General features: G+C 41.8%; 1 protein-coding gene across 2 annotated transcripts; it reads left to right on the top strand.

The window, feature by feature from the left end:
- The first annotated feature begins 15199 nt into the window (after nt 1-15199).
- On the top strand, nt 15200-19635 carry LSM8 (LSM8 homolog, U6 small nuclear RNA associated). Of its 2 annotated transcripts, none has more exons than XM_086609924.1 (4): nt 15200-15312; nt 16398-16438; nt 17802-17929; nt 19387-19635. In XM_086609924.1, the coding sequence occupies exons 1-4, from the start codon at nt 15282-15284 to the stop codon at nt 19475-19477; spliced, it is 291 nt and encodes a 96-aa protein (XP_086466050.1). In that variant the 5' UTR covers nt 15200-15281; the 3' UTR covers nt 19478-19635. The 2 variants fall into 2 exon arrangements, with proteins under 2 accessions (XP_086466050.1, XP_086466049.1); XM_086609923.1 differs by having other exon boundaries at nt 15200-15361; nt 16375-16438.
- Nucleotides 19636-26913: the final 7278 nt, after the last annotated feature.

The raw sequence follows: 26913 nt of genomic DNA, 5'->3' as shown, positions 1-26913 counted from the left end.
AGACGCAGGACTCTGCAGCAGGGGGCAATGGCATCTGGAGGACAGGGAACTTGTGGGAGGAGGACTGTGGGTACAAAGAGTCAGTCAGGCAGTGACAGGCAAAAGCAAGTGAAATCTGGGTACAACATTTTGGAGGGGAAAAGCTAGACCTTCCACACCTGAATTGACTGGAGTGAAAGTAATTTTTGAGGGGAAGAGGGAGAAGAAGCATTTTGGCAGAGAGGTGGAAGACAGACAATGAAGGCTTGGTGCAGGTCATAGAATCATAGAATCATAGAATGGTTAGGGTTGGAAGGGACTACAAAGATCATCTAGTTCCAACCCCACTGCCATGGGCAGGGAAAATCTCCACTACACCAGGTAGCCCAAAGCCTCATCCAACCTGGCCTTGAACACTTCCAGGGATGGGGCATCCACAACATCTCTGGGCAACCTGTTCCACTGCCTCACCACTCTCACAGTGAAAAATTTCTTCCTTATATCTAATCGAAATCTGCCCTCTTTCAGTTTAAAGCCATTAGCCTTTGTCCTATCACTACATGCCCTTGTAAAAAGTCCCTCTCCAGCTTTCCTGTAGGCCCCCTTGAAGTACTGGAAGGCTGCAATAAGATCACCCTGGAGCCTTCTCTTCTCCAGGCTGAACAGCCCCAACTCTCTCAGCCTGTCTTCATAGCAGAGGTGCTCCAGCCCTTGGATCATCTGCGTGGCCCTCCTCTGGACCCGCTCCAGCAGATCCATGTCCTTCTTGCGCTGGGGACTCCAGAGCTGAACGCAGTATTCCAGGTGGGGTCTCACGAGAGCAGAGTAGAGGGGCAGAATCACCTCTCTCGACCTGCTGGCTGGCCACGCTTCTTTTGATGCAGCCCAGGATGTGGTTGGCTTTCTAGGCTGCCAGTGCACATTGCCGGCTCATGTTGAGCTTCTCATCCACCAGCACTCCCAAGTCCTTTTCCTCAGGGCTGCTCTCAGAACCTTTAGGTCAAGGCGTATGTCTAAACCATCACAGCAAGATAGGAGTGAGCCCAATCTAAAGAGACTTGGAAACTGCTAGTCTAGTGAAATGACCACAGTTAAGACTGAGCTCTAATCTTGGATTAAATATTGATTCAATGTATTGCCTTGGGCAAGGAATTTGTTAGATGGGAATAATTATGTCTATCTACCTATTTCAAAGGGGTGCTGCGAGGATTTATTAGTCATTGTTTGTAGATTTCTTTGAAGACGAAAATGTAGAACTGTATAATTAAATGAAATCATTAGACATAAGGTTATGTGACTTTGATGTTTTAAAAAAATGCATAAATTAATACCATAACATGCATTTCCATTTTATTCTTAGGCATATTTCTAATCCTGGATAAGGAATTAACAGCGCCTGTAAAACCTTCCTACACAGTGGTTACATGAACAAAATCCATTTTATGTATAAGGCTATATTAAAATTATAAAGATTAAAGCAATAAAACTTAAGTTTATATACCTATCTTCTTGTTGATATTCAAAGACTTAGTGAATCTGAGATAGAGCACTGCTGTTTTAAAGTATTGTTTTATCTATAGAAACCAAAATTCTGGTTGCTTTCCAACACTTAGAAATTGTAGCCGATGTTCCTCACAGCAGCAGTGAAACTCCACTGGAGAGAAAGGAATTACCAATGTACACGTGAGAAGGATTACAGTCTAGCACTGGAGCTGTGACGTGCTACCCAATGTCCACACATTTCACTGTCTTCTCCAGGACATGTTTAGACCAGAATACACGTGAAGGGTGATGGATCATATCCGCCTCCCACTTAAATGAACTGAAAGATGGTGTATTCTGATTGGCACACAGCTTCAGAAAGCATAAACTGTCAACGACATACTAAATCAAAAGACACTACACAATTTTATGTCATCATCTCAGGCCAAATGGGTTAATACTTATGACAGAATCATGTCTTTGAAGTTCAGCCTTTTTTTGGTTCTGCACGCGTACCCACATGAGTGTAACAGAGGTTCCAGTGTCATTTTTCACTGTGGTATACCACCGAGTAACTTTATGTCTATGGCAGGAACAGTTTCTAGTGATAATGAAGAATTTGTCATCATAGATGACTCTGAAGCCATCATGGAAAGCTGCTGTGGAAAGTTTCTAGACTAGACATGTTATCAAAGATTTTTTTTTCTCTTTTTTAAATGGAACTCTATTAAATGTTTTGGACAGGACACAACAGCTCCACAACCACACCGTTTGCTTCTTTGTAGGTGTTGCTTAGCATTCATATAATTACAACACCATAAATCAAGTTTTGTTTAATTGGTTGTTTTCCAAACAGCTTTTATGCACTGATTTATTGAACTTGGTGGGGAGGGGGGAATGAGAGGGAGTGCTAGATTCCTTCAGGGTCCAATCATCCCACCTAATTTTTCACATCTCCTAAGATCCATAGCACCCCCTGGCAGGACCCATCTACTGGTAGGAAATGGTGTCTAGGGCACTATAATTCCCACTTCAAGTTCCTGAATAGAAACAGAAGTTAGCAAAATGGCTGAACAGAAATAAAAGATGACTATGTTTGTATTTACCTACCTTTAGATCACAAGCAGAAAGCTTCCTATACTCTATTATGTCAAACCAGTGCCTCAACCATGGAGCTTACAGTGCAGTCCTTATGCAAGTCCATCATGCCGTGTGGAAGTAAACCTAAAGATCTCAGCCAGGGAATGTGTGCTTCCTCCTTCCATTAGCATCTATTTGGATTAATTCTCACCTCTACAGCCTCTTTTGCTTTGTCCTTCTCACCTCCGCCTTGACTCCTGTTCTCCATCAAAAGACTCATTGATTCTTAATTTATTCAGGAGACAATGCCAATACTCACTCCTCCAAAATCTTCACTGCTTTCACCTCCTCAAACAGCTGGTACACCTTTTGAGGTCAAGTGCAGGCATCCCTCTCCTTCCTGCAAGCAGTGCCTGTTAATGAGGGCCACTTCCCAGACTTCACTAAGTGTTAAAAAAATAATTGGCCCACACTAAGGCAAAATGTTCTTTCTTACTTGGTAAGGGACTGTTCAAACCTCATCATGAAGCCTTACTATATATTGAAACTTGTATTACATACAAGCATATACATCTGCCTATATGCTCTGCTGCACTTTACACAAATATGTCCATGCCTCACTGGCTCTTGCTTGAGACTGGACTTGGCCGTAATTAATCATGTGGAAGTGGTGAGGTTTGGTGTGACAGAAGCCTGAAGCAATCTTTGAGGGACACTGTGACAGACTTATTATTTGCGAGACATTTCAATACGCAGCACATATTTCACACAACTCTTTATGAAGGGGGTTTTCCTCAGGAGCACAGCGAAGAAACCAGTCAGTACTTCCTCTCCTCATCCGGACTCCATAGTTACAATTCACACGCCTGTCTGCCTAATCCAGGGCATGACAAACACTCAGTCCAGAGATTTCCTGGGTAAACAACTACAGCAAGTGAACTGCATGCAGAACGGAGGTCTATTTAACAGAAAAGATACAGAAAAGAGGTGCTAAGCATTCCAGACACAATGAGTCTGGTTTTCTACTTCTTACTCTCTATCTGCATGGAGAACAAATGGCTGTAAAAAGCAGGAAGATCAGAATTAAGTGCAATCGTTGCATCTTGCTCTCTACACCATCACAACAAATATGGAGCACAGAAACATGTCTCTATGGACGCAGAGAAAGGAGGGGTAAATTGAAACACTCTGATTTTATAGGATCAGAATGAGGCCTACCCTACATAGATGTAAATTGCAAAGAAAAATGTGAAGAATTGCCTCCAGTACCTGGGCTCAGACACCCAGTCCCTCCAGTAGCCAGCCCTGGGTCCTCAGCTGCCTCCTGCAGAGAGACAGACACACAGACATGCGTGTCCGATCTCTGAGTCAACCCCAGACCCTACAGCCTCTCTGTCGTATGGATGGGACCTCACTCCCTCCTGCAGCCAGCTCCTCCCGTTGTCTCACTCTGAGACACATGCACACCTGGCTCCCAGGTCACTTCAACTGCTTTGCAGCCCAGGCTGATACTCAGGAGCGATCAGACTGACTTACATACCCTCACTCACTCCAGTTGCTAACACCACAGACAGGGACAGGGGCTTCTGTGATCCTATGGTCTCACTCCAGAGGCTGGCCTTTCCATACACACAGAAGAGAGCCCTGCACCCAGGAAAATAAAAATGGAGTTTAATGAGAAGACAGGACAGACTGTGGTGATCAAGCACAGTACATGGCCAGACAAGCCTACTGACCAGCCACTGTTTACATGCAACTGCCTCCTTTTAGCCCCTTATCTCTCTGAGATTTCCCCAAGATCTTTACTCCTCAAATCACTTCTATCCCTTCCTTTCTCTGCTTGTGGTTACTCCTCCAAGCATCCTATGATAAGTTTGCACAATCCCAAAATGTTCTTCCCCTGCAACCCATGATGTATCCTGTACTCCCAAGCAGTGACCTCCTCAGTCACTGTGACTGTGAGGTGCTACAGAGACATGCTGCCATCTTGCAGACAACACTCTCTGTATAACACAGCAGACCTAGATCCCAACACAACTCAGCAGGAAATGGAAGCCTCTGCCCCTTACAGATTCCTCTGCCAGTACAGCGTCATCCTGACACCCGAGATGCTGTATCCATGTTCTCAGCTGCTCTAGAACTCTCAGTTCTTGTTTGCACCTGACAGACAGCGATAGTTTGCTTTGCATTCCGTGCTAACCATGTGGGGGAAAAAAAAGGCAAAGACCTGCGTGAGAAAAAAAATACCTAATATGAAACAATACACCAGGGTTGTAATCCACCCGTCCCCTAAACCCCATGCACTAGCATTGTTTAAAATCTGTTTATAAGAGCATTAGCTGGCATAACCTTGTTGCCAGCTTCCTCCATGCTCTTTTTGTTTCTATGTTCAAATATTTGCCTTTGGAATCCTTACACTGCACAGAGGCCCCTTGCTGGACAATGTCTAAACTGGGAGCAGCAATTGTACCATTCTGAACTGAAGCTTTGTTCAGCTGGAACATTACCGATTAAGCACCAACTTGGCACAACAATGCTTTAAACTGAAAAACAGACCTGCTTCAGAAAACCTGGCATTAGACTTGGCATTGTGTGTTCCCATATATCCACACATGGTGCTGAGACATACAGTTTGTAAAGTTGAGGATTTTCCTGGAAAGACGGTATCCCTAAGATGTTGAGGGATGCATGTTTCGGGAGTTTTTCCTACCTTGAGACAACTTTCAGCTAGATATGCATATCCTGGACACAATGCCTCCTGTAAAAATAACTTCTCTCTGTACAAGAGTGGTGCAGCAGAAAAGAAAAAAAAAAAAAGCCTGCATTCAGGAAGTGTCTAAACAAATTTGCTAGCAGCAACTGGAGATAAGTTACCAGCTCTGCTTCATCTGGAAATTGAAGATAATTATGTGTCCCTCACCAAACACATTTTCATAATACAATCATGTCACGCTTGTATTTCAAGATTTTCAGAAAGTCTTCAGATGTGTTTCAAAAACCACTGCCAGGCAAACTCTTTGAAAGGAATTTTCTTAATCAAGGGCAATGTGTTGCTTTATCATACAAAAAGCATTTTGGATATCAACAGTATGATGAATTTTTATAAAAAGATCTCTATTATTTACAATAGCTGCTATTCAAGTGACATTGCTCATTTCATCTAAGTAATTACAGCTCTTAGGCTGAAATTGGGGAGCAATATTGTACAGCAGTCAAAAAAGAAATAGATGAGACTAAATATACATTAGAGTTTTCCAATTTAATATCATACTTGCATTTCTAACACAACGATCATGCTCCCTAGGTACAGAGTAGAAATCATATTCAAATCACCATGGGTTTGTACATGAACATAATAAACACTGGGTATATTCTTTGAAAAATAATCATAACACCCTCTTGCCAAAAAATAGAAACACTTTTAAAAATTATTTCCTCTATAACACAGCCCCTTTTCCATGTGCAGAACAGATCACCTCCTGTTTAAATACCACAATCGTGACTACAAAATACCAGAGTCAGCCAATACTAAAAACACTTATGTGCTGTATATGTTCATAATAAAGAACAAGAATATGAAGGCACTTGCAAAAACAGATTGTGAACATTAGCTTCGGGGCAGCAGAGACTTACACAATGACAGTCCTATCTTGATACTGTGCTTCAATTCGCAGCAGTCTGTTTTGCCCAGGAGACACACCTGCCTCGTCACTTATCTGACGTAAAAGATGACAGACCATTTTTTCAAAGATAGATAAACACCCTAATATGTCATGTCAGTGTCATGAGGAATGACACAGCAATGAATATTATTTCCATTCTAATGATCTTCTTTCAGATGCATTTAATTCTCTATTTTTCTCTTTTTTTTTTAATTAAAAGACAGACAAGCAGGTGAGGCAGATGATAAAAGTGTTTTACCTCACGTGTGACGTTCTGCCGTCCATGTTCCACTCTGGAACTTCTCCTGAGGCTGAAAGAGAATGAAGATGATTAGCAAAGTACTGGAGTCTCTGAAAAGGGGAAGAGAAAGGGCAAGATGGGGAATGCTCATACATGCTCTGTATCAAATTACATGCTGAGGGGGAAGCAGGAGTATCGTCCTCAAGAATCGAAAATAAACTGTGAGAATTCACCTATAATATAGTTCTGAAATTCAAATTTGGTTTCTACTGGTGGTACACAGCACCCTTAGGCAAATCACTTTTCTTTGCATCCTGTCTGTAAAATGGAGACATTAATACCTCCTTCCTTCGGCACCTTCTCTTGGCTATTCACTGATAAATTCCTTCTAGCCAAGACTTTTTGTCTCTCTTCACATGCTTATGTAGAGAGTTTAGCATAATGAAGCCCTAATATTGACGGATGCCTTCTGGCATCATTGTAATACCAATATTTAAAAATTAGTTAAATTCTATTTACAGTTCCACCACTGACTTCAAAAGAAATTCTGCTCTTTCAGTGAACGTCAATGTGATTCAACTTACAGATTTAGTAAATAATTGGAATAATATCTACCAATCATTCTGAGGTACGGTGACACTTAACTAAGATGAACAGAATACTTCTAGTCCCTACAATAAGTGAAAGCATGCAAGTCTCCAGAACATTAGTAGTAGCAGCATATTTAGCACAAATTGAGTAAAATATAAAAAAAAATAGAATCATAGAATCATAGAATGGTTAGGGTTGGAAGGGACCTCAAAGATCATCTAGTTCCAACCCCCCTGCCATGGGCAGGGAAATCCTCCACTACACCAGGTTGCCCAAAGCCTCATCCAACCTGGCCTTGAACACCTCCAGGGATGGGGCATCCAATAGCATTATATTTGGAAATTTGATGCCTTCAGGATGGTTTCAATATTCAGTAACATACATACTTTTGCCATTGACTATAAAGGAAGGGAGTATTCATGAATGACATTTCATTCACTCCTCTTGCTATTCAGTTAGATGTGGCTGATATGTTAAGAGGTTTTCAGTAAGAACATAAGGGACCAGCAGGAATGGCTTTCAACAGCATTAATCAATAATGCAATAGCGCAGTGGTTGATAATGAAAAGGCAGCATTTACTACTGGTTAGCACTGTGCTCTCTGAGACACTGCTCTTCTCTCATATGAGGTATTGTAGAGTGATGATAATCCTTCCACACATAGCCAGGTAAGCTGCACTCCAACAGAAGAACATTTATCAAAGCCTTTTATCATTTCCCTCCCAACTACTAGGGCACTATAGAGTTGCAAAACTAACTTGCACTTTCAAGCATTAGATGGACCCATCCAAACAGCCCAGAAATTTAAGGGCATGAATTTATCTTTGCCATTCGTCACACTAGAGAGGCAATTAGGCCTTGGACATGGTATCATGTTAATCTGAGGAGAACAAATGTTGCCTGAGATTAAGAGGAAAAAAAACCTGAGCACAGTGCAACTTCTGGCTGTGAAGTAGATCTGCCTCAAACAAAAAGCTCTACCCATGGCAATACCTCTCCAAACAAGGAATGCACCTTGTCATGACCCAAAGTCCAGGGTTTTTTAGTTGACAGAGGTGTTCTCCAATTTAGACCAACAGAAGTCAACAGAAAAACTTCTGCTGCCAATCGTTCTTACCCATATTAATCTCTGTAATCGTGATCCCTCCTTCCCCTCCAGATACCCTTGTGCTGGCTGCAGCCCAGATTTCAGGGTGCTGCATATACAGTCATCTTCTTCCCACCAAAGGCCTCAACACTGAGCCCAGCACTGGTGCCAGCTGCCTGCCTGAATGAAGCACGAGACACCACAGCTGGCACAAGCAAGCTCACTGAAGCTATTTCTTCTCCCTGTAAGTTAACTGACCTCAGTATTTGAAAACTAACAGCTAAAAAGACTCATCACTAGAAGGAATCTCAAGTGCCAGCAGAAACACTAACTAGAGGATGTGAAGAGAGCACCTGAAAGTACCAAGGGAAAGAGCTAGCACTGGCAGTGAACGGCTAGAACTGGCACTGGTACGCTGGCAGTGAACAAGGATGCCAGTTGTGATTACCAGGGAGATTCTGAGGGTTGTTAAGAGAAAATATCCAGTTGGAGCAGTAGCTTGCAAAATCCTAGGCTAGAAATAATGACAAAACAGACAGCCCTCTTCAAGGCTGCGAAGAAAGCACAGCATCTGCCATCCTAATGTGCCATCTCTCTTCACTGCTGTTGGTGCAATTCTGTTTTGCTTGTGCTTCAAGTTTTGCCTTTCGCAGTGTAGCCCATTGACACAAAAAATGGCCTCCTCCCTGCCCTTTGGTCTTCTGCCTTTTGTAGACAAAACACAGTTCAGGAAACATGGTTTGGTGCCTGTTAAAGGAAAGGCAAGTTCTCCTATTTATCTTCCTCTCCTGTTCATTCATCATTCTTCACTGTTCATGATCATTCTTCACTGACATATTTCTAACAAGAATGACTTCAGCACCTCTTCTGGGCAGGACCAAATCCACAGGATATTCTTTCTCCACTTCCGTCATCGGTTTAAAGGTCCTGGTGCCAAAAGACTGCTCTGTGTTACAACGAATAGCCTACTTCACCAAATAATGACGCCAAAGCAGAATTACATTGATTTTTCAGTGCAATCTACATTATGCCTGGCAGTGGGCAGTGTGTAAGTCACCTCTGAACAGAGCCCTTTGACTATGTCCTATTCCTTTTACACGGTGATCATGCGCCTCAGAGCAAATGAAACAAGAAGAGGAACGGGGTCAAATGGGCATCTCTGCAGAGAGTATTAAGATAAAGGACCTTGTATTTAAAACTGGAAGATCTAGTCATCTTAACACAGGCTAAAGATTAGGATCAGTGCTTTTACAGGAAGATGAATTATACTTTGAGAAGTAGGGAATCTATCAGGACGAAAAGCCTGCTTCATGAGAGCAATTTAGCAAATGCAATTTCAGCTATGACTGTAAAAAATGAAGAACCTGGCATACTAGTAAATGCCAGCTACTTGAAGCTTATTATTCATTTTATGTACAACAGAAGTGTCTTAATGCTCTGCTTGGAGCAGTTGAAAACAAGAATACATTTGCTTTGCAATTTTGTAGTTGTAGGTACATGACTCATTAGCAATGACATTTTTCCTAACATCCCCTAAAAGTATTATCTAAAAGGATATGGTACTGAACTTCTACAGCTGTTTTCAGTTTCTTCTAGTAAAAAAAAAAAGGAAAAATGGAAAACAGTTTGTTTTCCTGCAAACAGAAACATGCAAAGTTCTTTTTTATGCTAACACATTAAGTAGGGATGTAGTCATTAAGATTGTTAACGTATTTTGCATATTTTAGCAAAAAATGCTAGAAAAAATATACACTTTCTCACATAAAGGAGCTCTTCAAGTAAAATTAGGGTTTTTTTGGTAATGTTTCCCATGATAGCAGCAGTTGCTATCATAACAAACAACATTTAGATCAGGTGTTTGTTAACACTGAGTTTATAAAGATAAATAAAAAGCCATTTGGGCTTTTTTTTTACTCATGCTAAAGATTTGTTTCGAATGCACTGTAACTTATATTCAGTCTACTAGCAATTTTCAGACTGTTAAACCTTTTATAACATTTTCCAGTTGTTTCATTGCAAACCCCTGTCATTTGATATAATAATATACTACGTGAAGCACATCTCAACTTAGATTGCAGCTAGTCATGCATGAGGTGAGTAAGATCCTTCTACTTTCCTCCAGCTAGCTGATAAAATCTGTGTCCTTGTATTGCTGGTAATGGATCCCTAGAGTCTCTACAGACTCAGAGGAACAAAGCAGAGGTGAAGGGATGCTTCTGTTTTTCCTGAACACATAAACAGAAATCAATCATGTTTAGCCAGCTTGGGTGTGTACAAACTAAAAATGAGCTAAAGGGCTAGGCTCTTTTTATGGAGTCATATTCTGGGAATGTAGGTAAAAATCAGAAATACTTAAATTTTTGAGTCCCAGAAAGTATGAGGAAGGTTGTTAGAAAGATTAAGTAAATGAAATGTGAGGGATTTGGGGGTGCTTAATTCTCTTCTGGAGTACGTACTGTCTGATTATTCTTCTTCAGGATGTACCACTCCATTTTTCCATAGCTCAGGTATACTATATTTTCTTGCGCAGCAACCAGGGGATGTTACCAATTTTGAGGGTTTTGTTACAAGAAATTCCTTAAAGCTCCTGTTCCAACAGTCATATTAGAGTTTCAGCTTTGAAGGAAGACAGAGGAGTCGGTCTTGCATCTTTCTCCATCTGATCTGACAGGAACATGGCTTGACATGCCATGGCACAGTGGTACTGGCCACGCCTCTCCTCTCGTGAGAACTCCACAAAGCCCTTTCACCCTTCAGCATGGCTGGGTCTGCAAAACCTCGCTACTTCTTACTAACCAAGGAAAGCAAAGTCACCAGAAGCTGCATGTTTTGGGAGACATAAAACCGATAAGCAATATACAGTGACAGCAGCAACAGACCATTCACTCATCCATTCCACCAGCCCTAGGCTAGATAACAAGTTTACACACAATAATTGCCTGCACATACACCCTACAACTACCATTGCAGGGTTTCCTTCCTGCCCTGGCAGACTATAAGGAAGCAGGAAAGTGAGCAGAGACACTCCAGAGCATGATTAGTTAGTTGTATATTCTGCAGAAAGCATAACATAAGGCAATCACTAGCCACAGCAACCTTCATGTATAGAGAATCAATTGCAGAAATAAACCAATATTAATTACAGGAGTAAATGTAATTAGCAAGTAAGCTATCTCTAGACAATGTACGAGAAAGGGAAAGCCTTTTTACAAAGGTGTTTCATTTCTTCAAGTAATTGAGAGCTTAATGAGCATAATGCTCATATTCAGTTATTTAGTATATGCTCCTATTCAATTAGTTTGTGTGTCCTCATGGGCAGTTCTGCAGCAACTGATGGGAAGAAACAGGAAAAGGGTCTCTAGCTGCAGGTTTCTGATCCTAAAACCAGTGTTATATTGGCAACTATGATCACCAAAAATAAAATTTGTCTGGCCTAATGTAAGTGTAAACTTGTGAAATGTCTCTGTCTGAGTTAGTCATCCCAGGCTTACTTTATAAGCATTGGAGAAACACGGACATCTTTAGTGGGAAATGCATCTCATCTTATGGCAGAAAATTAATTATTTTTCTCTTTAAAGAAGACCAAGGTGACATGCTCATACTTAAGATACTGAATTTCTACATCTAAAGTTAGGACTCAAGTGATCTTGACCAGTTACAGAGAACGGATGCTCAAGGCTGCTTATCCATTTCATCTAAAATGCCACTGGATTTCTGTATTGAAAGTGACCTTGTAATAGCAACCAGAAGCTAAGATTTCCCTCTACTGGACAAGTAGTTTAACCACAGTTTCAGAGTAGCCTGATGAATCCATGTTTTCTCTGCATGTGGCACAGCTTCAACAAAAAGGCAAATTATGGCCCCAGGTTGTAACTTAGTCTACCAAACCTTGCTACTGAGGGGTAGAGACAGGCAATACTTTTTTTTTTTTTCCAAAAAGACGCCAAGATTAAATTAGAGTTTTCCATTTCCTATGCGAACGTTTATTTTGTTAAGAGGAGAATAATAGTAGTGGTAGGTCACAGAGAAGACTGAACCAATTAGGACTGTGAGAAGAAGGGCACAGCTGCTTCCCTCCAGGAAAAGGCAGAGAGAATCTAAGTAGATGAAGCCAGGAATTCTCTTTTCAGAGTTCCTTTACAATAAGGGTGCTAACTGCTGTTAGGCACCTACTTTGGCAAAACCTGGGCACTTGCCTTCAGGAGACCAGACCTAAGCCTTACTCTTTGGGTTTTAGCCCTCCTTAAAAAGACAAAAAGTCCTTCTCTGCTTTTCAGGGGCACTGTTAAAATAAACAGGCAGATCAGAGATTCTCAGGGGATCAGATATTGAGGTAATGTTACAGTGCAAGTATTTTAAGATTTTATCCTACATCCTTGTATCCTAATGATTTCATATTCTTGGCCTTTGAAAATGTGTGTCTTTATAGGGAGACAGAAGAGTATGAATAGGAAAATGTCAAACCACATACACACAAAAATCTTCAGCCTCTTACATGGAATATACAATAATTACTTCCAATCCTGGTATAAGGTTTAATGGCAGTAGTTAAGCTTTTTATAAAAAGAGCTTAAGAGGATGGGCATTATGTAAAGCCCAATTCCAAAAGTATTTTATGCTCTCTGACATCTCTTGTCATGTTTTTGATAAAGGATGAGCCATCAGACAAATTCCTGAAAGACTACTTTGGTGTAGTTACCTTCAGAGGTGCCAGGAAATGTCTATCCATTTTTTCTGGCTAATTTTCCTTCAAAAACTTCATTTTGCTTTCTCTGTAGTTGTGATGGCTACAGTGTCAAAGGAAATAATCTGCATGCTAGAAGGGCATGAAACATTAGCATTCTGCTGTCCAGGAATGGTATTCTCCATGGGAATTAATTGATGGGCTGGACATCGACTTTCAGTTTGTATCTCTTGCCAATTTGTCCCTGGAGTCTTCACTGAGATAAAAGGAAGCTGGACTGGTAGTGACACGGAAAATCTAAACTCTTAAGTAGCATCTACATAGTAAAATAAAAAAAAAAAAAAACCATAAAATATTTTTACAGTTGAAAGGCAGACACGTGGAAGCCAGGGAATGCAGAACTGAGACATCTGTTTTAAGCAGCATCAGTTTGCCCTTATTTTTGTCTGCATCTTTTACTACATCATCTGAGGCTTCTTTTTATAGGATTCCTTCAGTCAAAGAGAACAAAGGCTGGTACCTCATCCGTGTTGAGTTATTCAGTGCTTCTTCTACAAAACTGAGAGTAGACAACTTTGAATTTTCAGTTTGTCTTAAACACCTGATTGTACCTTCCAGTTATTAAAAAATGCATTCTCAGTATTTCAGTGTATGAAGATTTATGAAATTTACAGGTGAAAGCCCTGGAAATCAAGATTAAAAAAAATAATTCTGAAAGTTAATTTCCCCACATTTTTTCAAAGTATTATTTGTGAGAGCTTTCTCCTATGAATGTCTACGCAGTGCTTCAGCAAATCCAACCTCCTGATTATACACAGATCAATGTTATTTTAGACCATTTTATGAAGCCCATCACAATCACTACCTTCACTTCAACTTTACAGAGATTAAATTTTTCTCAGTGTCATCCAAAAACTGTCAAAAGGAGAATTCCGTATTCTAAGTCCCAAGCTAATTTTCTACTTAAGTCTATTGAAGGTCATGAATTTACAAGAAATATTTTTTAATTCATTTCATTTCACAATATGCTGGACTGGAAATGGCTCACTTTGTTTTCATACTTTGAAAGTATTTCCCACACAGTGTTACACCTGAAAAGGTCGGCATTCAGCGCAATAAACAGCCAATACTGTCCAAAAAGCAGGCGGAAGAAAATGTTTTTTAATGTGACGCCTGAAGACTATTTGAGCAGTGGTGGTGAAACAGCATTGACCTCATGCTTCGAGAAACTTGGTAGCTAGACTGCTGTAAGAGGTCACACCTGTGTAAGACTTCAGGTACCGCCACCGACTGGTATCCTATTAAATACCATCAGAGGGCTGCGTTCTTGACTTTGAACACATCGAAATGTGGAGGATGTCTGTATGTACAAACTATTGCAGTATGTTTTGGAAAGCCTGTTTGCATACTAACGGTGACTACATTATTTTCCCCAGGCAAAGATGGATAAAGCACCGGGATCAGTTTTGTAGCTTCAGTTGGTCCTATTACTCAATGTCCGAACTTGATTTCCCTGAGATATTTCTTCTTGTGAGAAGTACCAGTCCAGCTCCCAGCATTCCTGAAAACTGTCTGTCAGTGCCACCATTGAATTCAGCAGCTTTCATACACTCCTCCATTTCACAGGAAGGAAATTTGAGGAAACACTGTGTGCATCATGTAGACTGACCAGAAAGTACGGAAGGCAGTAATAATCGGGGATGCATCAGAAGAAATAATGGGCCACCAGAACGGAAAGGGAAGAACGCTACTGACAGGTGAAGTTACACAAAAATGAAAAAATATGAAACCTTCAGAACATCCTTATTCGCCATTCCCACATTTGCAGATTATGGCCAAAGGAGATTCCTTTAAGTACAAAACCCAGACTCCTGCGTAAGAATCACCACTTACTCGGCACCGCGCATCTTTTAAAAAGACGCACAGTCCCGCGTGGGCTGCAGAGCTTGCCCCCTGCGTTGCTCTTTACAGGAGCCGCACAACTCTCCACTCGCGGACCGCAGCCCGGGCCCACGCAGGCGGCTCGGAGCGCGGCGGGGTCCGGGCACGGCAAACCCCCCGGGCCGCAGGCTCGGCTGGGAGAGGACGAGCGGCCACCGCCGCCCCGCGCCCCTCCCGCCCACCCAGCGTCCCGGCGGGCGGTGCCACGTGCCGCGCAGGGGGCAGCGCGGCCACCCCCGCGCGGCCCCCGGCACTTGGTAGCGGCCGCTCGCAGCGCCGCGCCGCCGCCCGACGCTCTGCGCATGCGCGCGTGCAGCGGCGCTGCCTCGCGCCGTTTGAAACCCGGTGGCGCCCCGGCGCTGCGCGTGCGCAGGGACTGCAGGGCTCGTTTCCCGCCGCGGTTGTGCGTCTGCGCGCCGCGCGTCAGTGGCTCGCGCCGGATGTGGCGCGCGGGGCCTCTTCCTCCTTCTCGTCGCTGCTGCCGTCTCGCGGGAGGTGGTCGCCGGTGTGAGGCGAAGCGCGGGAGCCGTCGCCATGACCTCTGCCTTAGAGAATTACATCAACCGTATCCTTCCGGCGGGCGGAATCGTCCTGGGGCGGCGGGAACGGGCCTTCCTTCGCGCCCGCGGGCGTGAGAGGAGGCCGGGAGCCCGGCGGCTCGATTGCCGCTGAGGGCCGGGCGGCACTCCGCCCTGGGGGACTGGGGGCTGCAGCACGGTGGGTGCCAGAGCTGCTGCGGGCATCGGGTAACTCCGGGCCCGGCAAGCTGTGAGCCGTGAGGGGATCCCCGGCCCTAGGCGGGCCCGTGAAAAGCACACCGGCCGGGGCCTCTGGCCCGCTGCATCTTGCTTCCACGGGCCGTTGCGTTGCTTAGATCCTTCCTGGTTGGCTGTGTCGGTTTCTCTTTACATAGGACTGGCTTGGCAGGTAGAACGGAGGTTACAGGAAACCCAGGGAATACGGTCCGTTATAGCTTCAAATGCTGCAAACCTGATCCTTGCTTCGTCTGTGTTGAGGAACAAGATTCCTAGTGAGCCTGGCCCCGTAAAGGTCTCTTAACATGTGTTTAGATATCAAATGTACATAATTTGCTCAAAAGCTGTGAGTTAGTGTTCTTGGAACCCTTTTCTTGCTAGGTTTCAGTACTTCTAATAACCTATAAGCATTTTCCATTTTGCTTGCAAACAGTAAGGTACTAACCCAAAATCACTTAGGACAATGAATACAGAATCATAAATTGGGATGGTCAAACCTTCAGAGTGAGGGGCTGTAGAACGCCATGGTCTCCCCGCTGCTAAGCTGTTTTTAAAGGACTTGACTTGAAGCCTTTATAGAACTATTTATGTTGTTTCAATTTTGGGGTAGGGCAGTTAGTAATGGGAAGAGAGGTGAACTCAGATCTTCAGTCTACTTTTAATGGTGTTTACGTTTGTGTATGATTCTCCATGGTTAGGTAAAGTGAAACTTTTAAAACAGATTGTCATTAAAAATGCTATGTTACTCTCAACCATGCTGCTTTTCCTTTTTTTAAAAAATGGATTTGCCGATAGGCTTTTTTGGCTTGTAAAATTATGTTACATATGAATGTTTCAGAAAATGTTAATGTTTCTATTTCAGATATCTCTAAACATTTCCTTAATGAACTATCAGGTACTGTTGCAGTAATTACTTCTGATGGAAGAATGATTGTGGTGAGACTTGTATTTTTTAACATCTTATTTTACCCCATAAAGACTTTCCATCATGATAGTAAAGAAACCATGCTAGGATATTATCACTTACATGTTCACACCTTAACAAACTTTTTTATATTTTTAAGAAGCTTTATGGCCATGATTTAAACAGTTACTGGTTGTTGCCTGTCAGCTTTGTCCATTGATAAACTTGTTCATGCAAATGCTTTGACTTTTTGTCAAATGGCCTTTTCTATAGGAATGCAAAAGAAAATGCATTTCTTTTTCTGTTCAGTAATTTGGTTTCCAACTAAAATGTCCTCTTTGTTCAGTAAGCTCTTCAACTTTCATGCTAAAACCATTTTTTCCATATGGTTATAGAAAAGCATCAGCTGGTAATTGTTGAAGAATTGTTATGGGATTCCGTTTAAGCATGAAAAGCTGAGGATAAGCAAACTATTATATATTAGACTGTATAATGTTTTGGGTTTATTGCTTCTGTGTTGTTTATTAGTTTTTCTTGTATTTTTTCTCCCCTCATTTTTTTATTCTTTTGGGTTCTAAGTTTGACTTAATATTATCTTCATTGCATGAAGATTACATCTTTTTGTCTATACTTAGCTTTGCGTGGCCTCTGGAAAGAGAAAACAGTACTTTTAGCAGAAATATTCTAGCTTCACCAAATCTTCTGTCTGGTTGGAGTTTGGTAAACTTTTTGTCATAAAAAACATGGTTAGGTGATACAAATGGATAGTATTACTGTTTAAATGATGGTGGTTTACATGAGTTTAAATTTCTTAATCAATTGCTGATGGTAAAGTACACAAATCAATTATGTTATCATTTTTCCAAATGCATATTGAAGTGGCTCAGAAATTATTCTTTTTGTTGTTTTATTTTGAGTACTTTTGTGGAACCAAGCTAATATCCTTCAAAGAGATAACATGTAAAATTGCATGGTGAGAATGGTTTCATTACTGTTAACCACAAGAATCTGATTTTTCTGTTCTTTGATTTAAATATTTGTTTGATTTCTGGAAACTTCCATACAAGGAAGACTAAAATAGTGTCTAAATAGTACCACTGACAGCCCTCTAGAAAGCTAATTTTACAAGGGAAACTTTACTTCTTTCAATGCTAAAGATTAGTGTAGCTTTTAATGTGAGCACTCAGTAGTAAATACAGATGCTTTTCTTAAATTGATTATTGCTTTTAAAGTTTCATTCTCCAGCTGTTTGTCTTTAAGTCTAACAATAAAACCTAAATAGAACATCTGTTCACTAGTGCCTTAGTATTACCACCTTCTTTAAGATACCCTTGAGACCAAAGATGATAAATTTAAAAGGTAATTGGAGTGCTTTATTTTTGTGTGTTTTTTCAGGGAACCCTCAAAGGTTTTGATCAGACCATTAACTTGATTTTGGATGAAAGCCATGAACGAGTGTTCAGTTCTTCACAAGGAGTTGAGCAAGTCGTCCTGGGATTATACATTGTAAGAGGTGATAATGTGTAAGTATAGCATATTCTTGTTTAAACCAATCAATAAAAATTTAGTGTGTGTGTATATGTATAACATATCTGTATATGTCTTGATAGCCCCAGACATCTTACATCTTTGTGGGTGGCACTGATAGTACTGTGAAAGCTGAGGCATATTAAATAGTAAATATCTGCTTCCGTTACAGAAGTGATTGTGTTATAATGTTAAGCTATTACTAGTCTAGATTGACTGAGCTATAAATTGAGCAGCTCATGTGCCAATAGCAGCCTAGGAAAGGTCAGTATAAAGCTCAGCATTTTCCTTTCTTGAGTCTAGGCATTGTGTAGATGTTCTTTATTCCAGTTTGTGAAAGACAGAATCCGTGGACGGTGGAAAAGATAGAAGAATGCACAAAAGATGAGACAGAACTTGTGTGCAAAAAGTCAGCAAAATATACAAAGTTCATTTTTAACAGGATTATTTCAGATGAGGTGTTCATGGAGAACACTTTATAATCTGGAAAATGCATGAAAGTTCTGGCTTGACAGTGTAACAACTATTGAAGCCGATGTAGTGACAGGTCAGAGGTATGAGTTAATATTTGATGTAAAATGTCATGACAAAATGAGAGTAGAATCTCATTAAATGCAGAGAAAAGTAGCCGATGTGCCAAACAGCTGGGATTGTTACAAGAGAAGTGGAAAGAAGACCTGTTAAGTGGGCCTACTAGGAAGATGACTTCTGCAGCAGCATTCTGAAACTGATGGCAAAAAATGAGATTATTTTTGTCACAACCAGAAAAAGAACATGTCACAGTGACCACGTGAGCCTGGATAGGAATTTTGATCTTCTTAATCTAGTGGATATTTCTGTACAAAGAAATGTCAAGACTTAGATTTATGTCTAGATGTGTTTATCTGATATCATTGAGAAAGCAGATCATTTTGGAAGGCTCTCCCTGGGTTAGTTCCCATCCTGAGCTAGTATGAACTCCATTCCCTTGACCTTCTTTTCTCTTTAGAGTAGTTTTACGGAGTCCAGTAGTGTTTTAGTCCAGGTAAGTCTTAACATAGCATGAGTGAAGTACTATATATTATCCCTTGGATAAATTAATAACATTTTATTAGGCTGCGTTGAAGGAAATTGTCTTGCTTATCCGATGCCATATGCACTTACAAATTGCTATGATGAGGCATTACTCTTGAAAAGCTATTCTCTTTCGAAGAGTTTTCCAGTTCTTGTTTCAGAGACTAACCTACTGCCTAAAACAGATCAGTAGTTTTTGGTTCTTATAACCTATATCTTAAAAAAAACAAGTAACAAACTTCCTTTAGCCTCTACTTACAGTCATCAAAATTTGAAGTTCAGAGAATAGACCTCTACGATTTTTTTTTTTTTAAAAAGTCTTCACTAGCAAGTTAGTTTTGTGGTTTTCCAGATTTGCACCAGGGGATTTCAACAAATGATAACCTGTTTTTTATTGCAGTGCTGTCATTGGCGAAATCGATGAAGAGACAGATTCAGCTCTTGACTTGGGGAATATTCGAGCAGAACCTTTAAACTCAGTTGTGCATTGAAAAGAAGATGATGCACAGGGACTTTGTATATCTTTAGTTGTACAGACCTATTTAACAACATGGACAGTTTTTACAAGTTGCATTTAATTTGTTCAGTCACCAGTTTTTTATTATGAGTATGTTGTAGTTTTGCATGTAAATTAAAGTTTCTATGTTTTACTAAAGGTGTTTTCATTGAATTTCCTTTGGGGTTTCGTTCTGCATAATTTCACGGTAAAATACATACTAGGAAGTGCAAGCAATATTGATGACAGTCCTGATATTGTGTATGTATACCTCGTTCTTAAAATAAGATCTCATTCCTAAAGGTAAACCAAGGCTTTTTGTGTTAAATCAGGATTATTTGGAGGTAGATTGTATAACAGTCCATTTAACCATCTCTAAATATAGTTCTGGCTGTAAGTAGAAAACTATTTTTGGGGGGTTTTTGTTTTTGTTTTTTTTTTTTTGCCAATGTAGAAAGCAAGCATATTTAAGGCTTTCACGGTCAAATTAATGCCTTATGCATATAATAGGATTCTTGATGTTTATCAGACATTGTTCTCTAGTCCCCAAGACTATACTAGGGGTACAGGAGTTCTTAGTGCCTTAATGCTTGCAGACAAACTAAATTGAAGAAAGACTTTTGAGCAGAACACAGAACCTAAACCGAATATACACATTTATTTGAAGCCCATTAAATTCTAGACCATTCTCTGTCTTCTCTTGGCAGCTGTTGTGTTGCTCGAAATTTAGGTAAGATCTACAGAGAGAGAACTGAGTGTTTGCTAATATGTAACCATTGTCTTGTTAGAGTCTAGTTTAGAAGACACAGGAATACTTTAAAGAGAGAAATTCTTTCTTTGGAATGAAATTTGCTATACTGTCTAATATAAGGATCACACGTAACCATAATATACAACTTCTTATACATCAGCAACAGCCAAGTGGGACAAGCTCTATGCACGGTGTAATATGTTTTAGGCCACATCTCTTCACTACCCACCAGAAATATTGGTGTGGTGGCCACAAGAGGAAGCTGATACTATTGGACAAAGTTGTTTTCCTTGTCCTCTAGTGTGCCAACAGGTCCAATAATTTTTTCCCCCATATAGAAATGTACTGTCAAAAAAAAAAAGTTACTTTAATGTGCATATTTGATTTTTATATTGATTTTAATATTAGGTGGGATTTGTTACTTTTGATCACAAGTTCACTGTTTGGAAACCAAATGCATTGAACTGAATGTGTTTTTCTCTGTGAACTCTGGCTCTCAACTCTTACAGCTTCCGGCTTGTTTTCTGAGATTGTTCTTGGCAGAGCATGTGAAGCCCAGCAAACCTTTTTCTCCTTTATCCATCTTGTGACCTAGTAAAGTAATGTCTTGTAGTTTTCTGTCCACATTTCTGCAGGGAATTGCTGAGTAGACATCGAATAAGGCAAATCAGGGTTTTTCTGTGATTACTGAAAGTTGGTAAAGTCTGGCTATAACTCATTATGTCAAAAGAATCAATCAGTTCCATTGAACAGTCAACAAAATCCTGTATCACGAAAAGCCCTTTTGCTACTGAAACACTGGTATTGGCACGAGAGAAGAAGTGTAGAAAGTGAATTGTATTGATACAATAGGTGTATTGTAGGTGGTCCTGCTCCAGCAGGGGGATTGGACTAGATGATCCTTTGAGGTCCCTTCCAATCCCTGATGTTCTGTGATTCTGTGATAAAGGACAAATAAAGCAGGTGATGTAAATTAGGTACTTCAGGGCTCAGCAGAAAAAAGTGCAGAGTTAAAGTAGAATCAGGATGAGCCGATTTTTAAATGCACTACTGAGCCTTGGATGTATTTTGAGAGTTGTAGTTGAAATACGTAGGTTTAATACTTGTAGAAGCACGGGAATGAGTAAGGAAATCTGTTGCTTTCTTTTTAGTTGAGAAATTATGTTTGAAGCCGAGGTACAGAATGTTAATGCATATGGAGACCGTCTGCCTTGAGCACATCGTTTGTGATGCAACTCCTTGGTCCTGTGCTTGCTTGAGGACTTCAGGTATGATGAGCTGCTGGTGTTAGTTGACACTGTTATTTTCTCTATCCTTGAAGTGACAATTTCAGACGCAAAGCTGTGGAATCAAGGTGGTGAAGTTCATCAGTAAAGTCCAGGGACTCACGAGAGGAGAATTCCAAGTAGTTCAGAAATTGCTAAAGCAGGAAACACATGATCCAAAAAAATAATAGTTTCACAGACTTAGGTGTTTAAAACACAAATTGCAAACCCTGTCCTCCTCCCTTCAGGTGAGTGACCTCAGCTCTCACATGCATTCTTTCCAGACCTGTGAAATTGTGTGTGCAGGGTTGGGGGGTGTGGGGGTTACAGGTTAAGGAAGTTAAGATGTGTCTCCACTCACAGGCTGACCTAAACTTAGGACATTCTCCCAAGGGCATGAGAAAGAGAAGTTTAAACTCCCTTTCAGAAAAGGATCTGACCAGAAGGTGGCTGCACAAAGCCCGAACGGGTTGATACGCAGCACGTTGTCAAAGTGATTCTTCTGCAAGGAGATGGTCAAAGGCTGGCCAGCTCCCAGCTCGGGTTGGGATTGTGGGTGGTAACAGCCCTGCCAAGATGGAGCCTGCTCAGAAACAAAGTTCTATCTAAACCAAAACTGGCAGCTCTGGAGTTTGCTTACCTTCATGCTTAGACAGCAGCCATGTAAAGCTTTTCGGAGTTGTGATTTTTTTGCTCACACTCAAAATTTTGTTTCAATTTCTGCACCAGATTTTGCTTCAATTTGATGCCATTGGTTTTGGCCTGGGTTTGACCAAAGCCTCTTCTGGATGTACTGGTGAAGGGATCAAACCCAGGACACCTGGTCAGAAGGGGTTTCTTGAAATCGAATCTAAGGCCCAATATGCTTTAAAAAATTGTAAGATGAAGTTATAGCCTTGTGAATTTACAGGAGCTCTAATCTATAGTTTATAACTGTGTCCCTGTAAATATATAGTGGAGAGAAATCACTCAGGAAAACAGTATTTGATGCAGAAAGTTGAATTATAACCAGTCTGAAACAGTATTTTTATTGAATCGAACCTGTAGTGCAGTCCAGCTAAAAATTAGGTCATCAATGAAAGTTAACACCTTTTTTTATACCATGAATTTACTTTCATAAAATGAATCAAGGTAGGAAAAATAAATGAGATAGATTGAAACCAGAAAGCAGACATAGAGCGATGGCTTTGTATTAGTCATTCTACAAAAGAAAGCCAGAGAATGATAGTCCACAGAGGAGGAAGAGTCCAGGGTGGAAGCTCAGCAAGTGTGAAGGCTGTCTATGTATCCTGGCTCCAGGTGAACCCACACCGCAGCCAGTGTAGCAAAAGTGTTGACAGTAGTAAAGAGGTAAAAGGTAGAGGAAATGAAGAAGAGCTGAATTTTTGAGAGGAAATGTTGTCTCCTCAGGTGCTGTGGAGGTGTGAAAGAGGATTGGAATGGAAAAGAGCACTACAGATCACTACTGCTTGTGAGCACAGGTATGCCAGTTGATGTGTGCCAGTTGGTTTGTGCCAGCTGGCTGGGGCAAAGGTTCTCTTTGCCCTTTCCCACTGTTTGTAGAGATGTAGCAAAGCAAACGTCTCCTAGGAGACAAGGAGTAGTATTGTCTGCAAAAAGTCTTTGCTTTATTCTTGCTGGAGTGAAAAGTACTCTCAAGAAAAAAACCAACAACTCCTTTTCAAGTTCGAAGGCACTCCCTGTGAGTCCTGACCACTGTGGCTGTGTGACTGTCAGCTGGTTCCTCGGGGTACATGAAGAGCCCTGCTGAGATAGGAAAAAGGAGTTGTAGTCCATAGTGTTCTTGGAAGCTGTCTTTTCCTGCAAAAAGCCTAGATTAAAGATCCAATAAATAACAGGTGATGTTCAGTAAAAATCCAATGAGTCCTTGCAGAGTAATAAACCAATTTTACAAACATGAGTAGGGCAGAGAAAGGTGATGCTAAGGACAAAAGGAAGTGAAGCTGAATTGGAGGTAATTGTCATGCTCCATTAAGTTTCCTGCATTGCCCTAGGCTGGTCACTTCCTCCTTTTGTTTGTTTAATAGAGATCTTGGAGTGAAAGGACAAGTCTTGACTAGTACTGGAAAAGGATGCCTCCAGTGAAATGACCGAGCTGGCTTATAAGGAGATAATTAAATTCATTTGGCATGCATGAAGCAAGACTGAGGTCATCTTCTGTGGTCCAAGGACAACTTCCCTAATTGCAATCCACGTGAAGTGCCTCCATGTCTACTTCGTGTGTTTGCAATCAAAGTTCTTCAACTATTACATGGCCTACAGGCAGGTGACTGGATTGAAAGAACGTGGATTCTGTTTTGAGGACTTACTCGGACGGTGGAGAATTTCTGTGCGACTCACAGAATCACAGAATATTGGGGATTGGAAGGAACCTCAAAGGATCATCTAGTCCAATCCCCCTGCCTGAGCAGGACCACCTAGATTAGATCAACCTTCGCTATCAACTGTAGCCTGTTGTCCTCAGTCCCTGGCGTTAGTGTTGATCCTTCAATCCATTTAATAAGTAAAACAGCTGAGAGATGTATCAAGCACACTGTGGTAGAGATAACACGTGGGTGGTTTGTGTGATAGATTTGTCTCCTGGCCATTGCCATACTACTTTAGTAGCAAACGTACCGGATCTGTGTGCCTGAGTACATGCTTTGTACCTGTGGTGAGGTCATTCCACCTCTTTGCCTCTGCCGTGTGAAGCTGCACTCTGCAAAGAATTTTGTTCTGCAGATTCATACAGAAATGATCCTAAATATCAGGGTTGTGTTCTGTGCGTTGGTAAGAAAGGATTTGATTTATCTACAGTCAACATGACAAATACCAAGCCGTGAGCTGTGGTTTCTTTAGGAATTAAATGGCGACCATGAAGGCGCTTCTGAAGGAGGTAGAAGCCTCGTTTGAAGAGACTTGGAAACTATTACTATTCAAAAAGGAAATTCTGGAGGCACAGGAGCGAGCTGTCCCTGTGTGCCGGAAGTCGAGCCGCCGGGGTAGAAAACCAGCTTGGATAACAAAGGAGATTTGGGAACATCTCAAAAGAAAAAGGGATGTCTACAAGTCTTGGAAGAATGGGCAGGCATCCAGGAATCAATACAGGGAGGAAGTTAGGGCATGTAGGGAGATAATCAGGGAGGCAAAAGCCCAATTGGAACTTAGACTAGCCTGCTCCGTAAGGGACAACAAAAAGTCTTTCTATAAATATATTAATAACAAAAGGAGGGCTAAAGATCACCTCCAGCCCCTACTGGACTCAGGGGGTACGTTAGTCACTAGGGATGAGGACAAGGCTGAGGTTCTTAATGCCTTCTTTGCCTCAGTCTTTAATAATAAGGTCAGCAGTTCCCAGGTGAGCTGGCCTTCGGTGTCTGAGTGCAGGGAGGGAGAGCAGATCGAAGCTCCTGTGATCCAAGAGGAACGGGTCAAGGATCTGCTCCTTCGGCTGGATGCCCACAAGTCTATGGGGCCTGATGGTATCCACCCGAGAGTCCTGAGAGAGCTGGCGGATGTCATTGCCAAACCCCTGTCCATTATCTTTGGGCAGTCTTGGCTCACTGGGGAAGTTCCGCTGGACTGGAGGCTGGCGGATGTTACCCCCATTTACAAAAAAGGGCGGAAGGAGGATCCGGGGAACTACAGGCCTGTCAGTCTGACCTCGGTGACGGGCAAAGTCATGGAACAGGTTATCTTGAGTGCTATTAATGAGCACATACAGGTTAACCGGGTGATCAGGCCCAGTCAACATGGGTTTATGAAAGGCAGGTCTTGCCAATCAAACCTGATCACCTTCTATGACAGGGTGACCCGCCTGGTTGACGAGGGAAGGGCTGTGGATGTAGTTTTCCTGGACCTCAGTAAAGCCTTTGATACAGTTTCTCATAGTGTTCTGGTTGAGAAACTGGTAACTGCTGGCCTGGATAGGCACACCCTCCTTTGGGTTAAAAACTGGCTGGATGGCCGGGCCCAAAGAGTGGTGGTAAATGGGGCTAAATCCGGCTGGAGGCCGGTCACCAGTGGGGTTCCCCAGGGCTCAGTGCTGGGTCCAGTTCTGTTTAACATCTTTATCAATGACCTGGATGAGGGGATTGAATGTACCCTCAGTAAATTTGCGGACGACACCAAGCTGGGAGGCTGTGTCGATCTGCTCGAGGGTAGGGAGGCCCTTCAGAGGGATTTGAACAGACTGGATCGTTGGGCTGAGGCCAATGGCATGAGCTTTAATAAGGCCAAGTGCAGAGTCCTTCACTTGGGGTATAAAAACCCCAAGCATCGCTATAGGCTCGGGGAGGAGTGGCTGGAGAGCTGCCTGGCGGAGAAGGACCTGGGGGTGTTGGTTGACTACCGGCTTGATATGAGCCAGCAGTGTGCCCAGGTGGCCAAAAAGGCCAATGGGATACTGGCATGTATCAAGAATAGTGTGACCAGCAGGAGCAGGGAAGTGATCCTGCCCCTGTACTCGGCACTGGTGAGGCCGCACCTGGAATATTGTGTCCAGTTTTGGGCCCCTCGCTTTAAGAGAGATATTGAGCTCCTGGAGCGAGTCCAAAGAAGGGCAACTAAACTGGTCAAGGGGCTGGAAAATAAAACTTATGAGGAGCGGCTGAGGGAGTTGGGGCTGTTTAGCCTGGAGAAGAGGAGGCTGAGGGGAGACCTGATTACGGCCTATAAATACTTGAGAAAAGATGGTGGGGAGTTAGGGGAAGGGCTCTTTACATTAGTGATGGGAGATAGAACAAGAGGAAATGGGCATAAGCTTAGTCAGGGGAGATTCAGGTTGGATGTTAGGAAGTATTTCTTCTCTGAAAGGGTTGTCAGCCACTGGAATAAGCTGCCCAGGGAGGTGGTTGAGTCCCCATCCCTGGATGTGTTTAAGAATAGGGTGGATGAGCTACTTGAGGATATGGTTTAATGGGGATTAGGGATGGTTGGACTGGATGATCTCTAAGGTCTTTTCCAACCTAGAAATCTATGAATCTATGAATCTATGAATCTATTAATTACGAGTCATGCCAGTGAAACATCAAGATGGTTTGTGCTTGCTAGTTATATTTGATCTATAGAACATTTTAGCACCCAAGTATGCAACTCTACTGATTTTTACTATTTATGTTGTTATTTCTACTTTCCAGTTGGGGAAACTGCAGTTTATTGATTAGATCATGAAAATAAGTCTGTGGATTTTATTTTTTTTTAAGTAGAAGAGAGTTCCTCGGTCACAGTAAAGATCCAGAAAAGCTGTGTCATATCAAACAGTTTGAGCTTCCCTGTTGCTTAAATAATAAGCGTACTTCGTATATCAGGTATTCATAGACAAAACCCCACGAAATCCAGATGTGCTGGGAGGTAGTATCTGTACAGACCAAGCCTTGAGGTGACGGAGGGAAAACTTGTACCAGGCTTAGGTTA

Source organism: Tauraco erythrolophus, chromosome 4, assembly GCF_009769465.1.
Source record: "Tauraco erythrolophus isolate bTauEry1 chromosome 4, bTauEry1.pri, whole genome shotgun sequence".
NCBI classification, from domain to species: Eukaryota; Metazoa; Chordata; class Aves; order Musophagiformes; family Musophagidae; genus Tauraco; species Tauraco erythrolophus.
This window is presented reverse-complemented; position numbering and strand designations above follow the sequence as displayed.

Bases quoted from the DNA above. Each gene is read 5' to 3' on its own strand.
- LSM8 (XM_086609923.1), top strand. From the start codon at position 15,282: ATGACCTCTGCCTTAGAGAATTACATCAACCGTATCCTTCCGGCGGGC. The intron at 15,362-16,374 runs CCTTCGCGCCCG...AGATATCTCTAA, and splicing joins GGGCGGCGGGAACGGGCCTT to ACATTTCCTTAATGAACTAT. The intron at 17,930-19,386 runs GTAAGTATAGCA...TTTTTATTGCAG, and splicing joins ATTGTAAGAGGTGATAATGT to TGCTGTCATTGGCGAAATCG.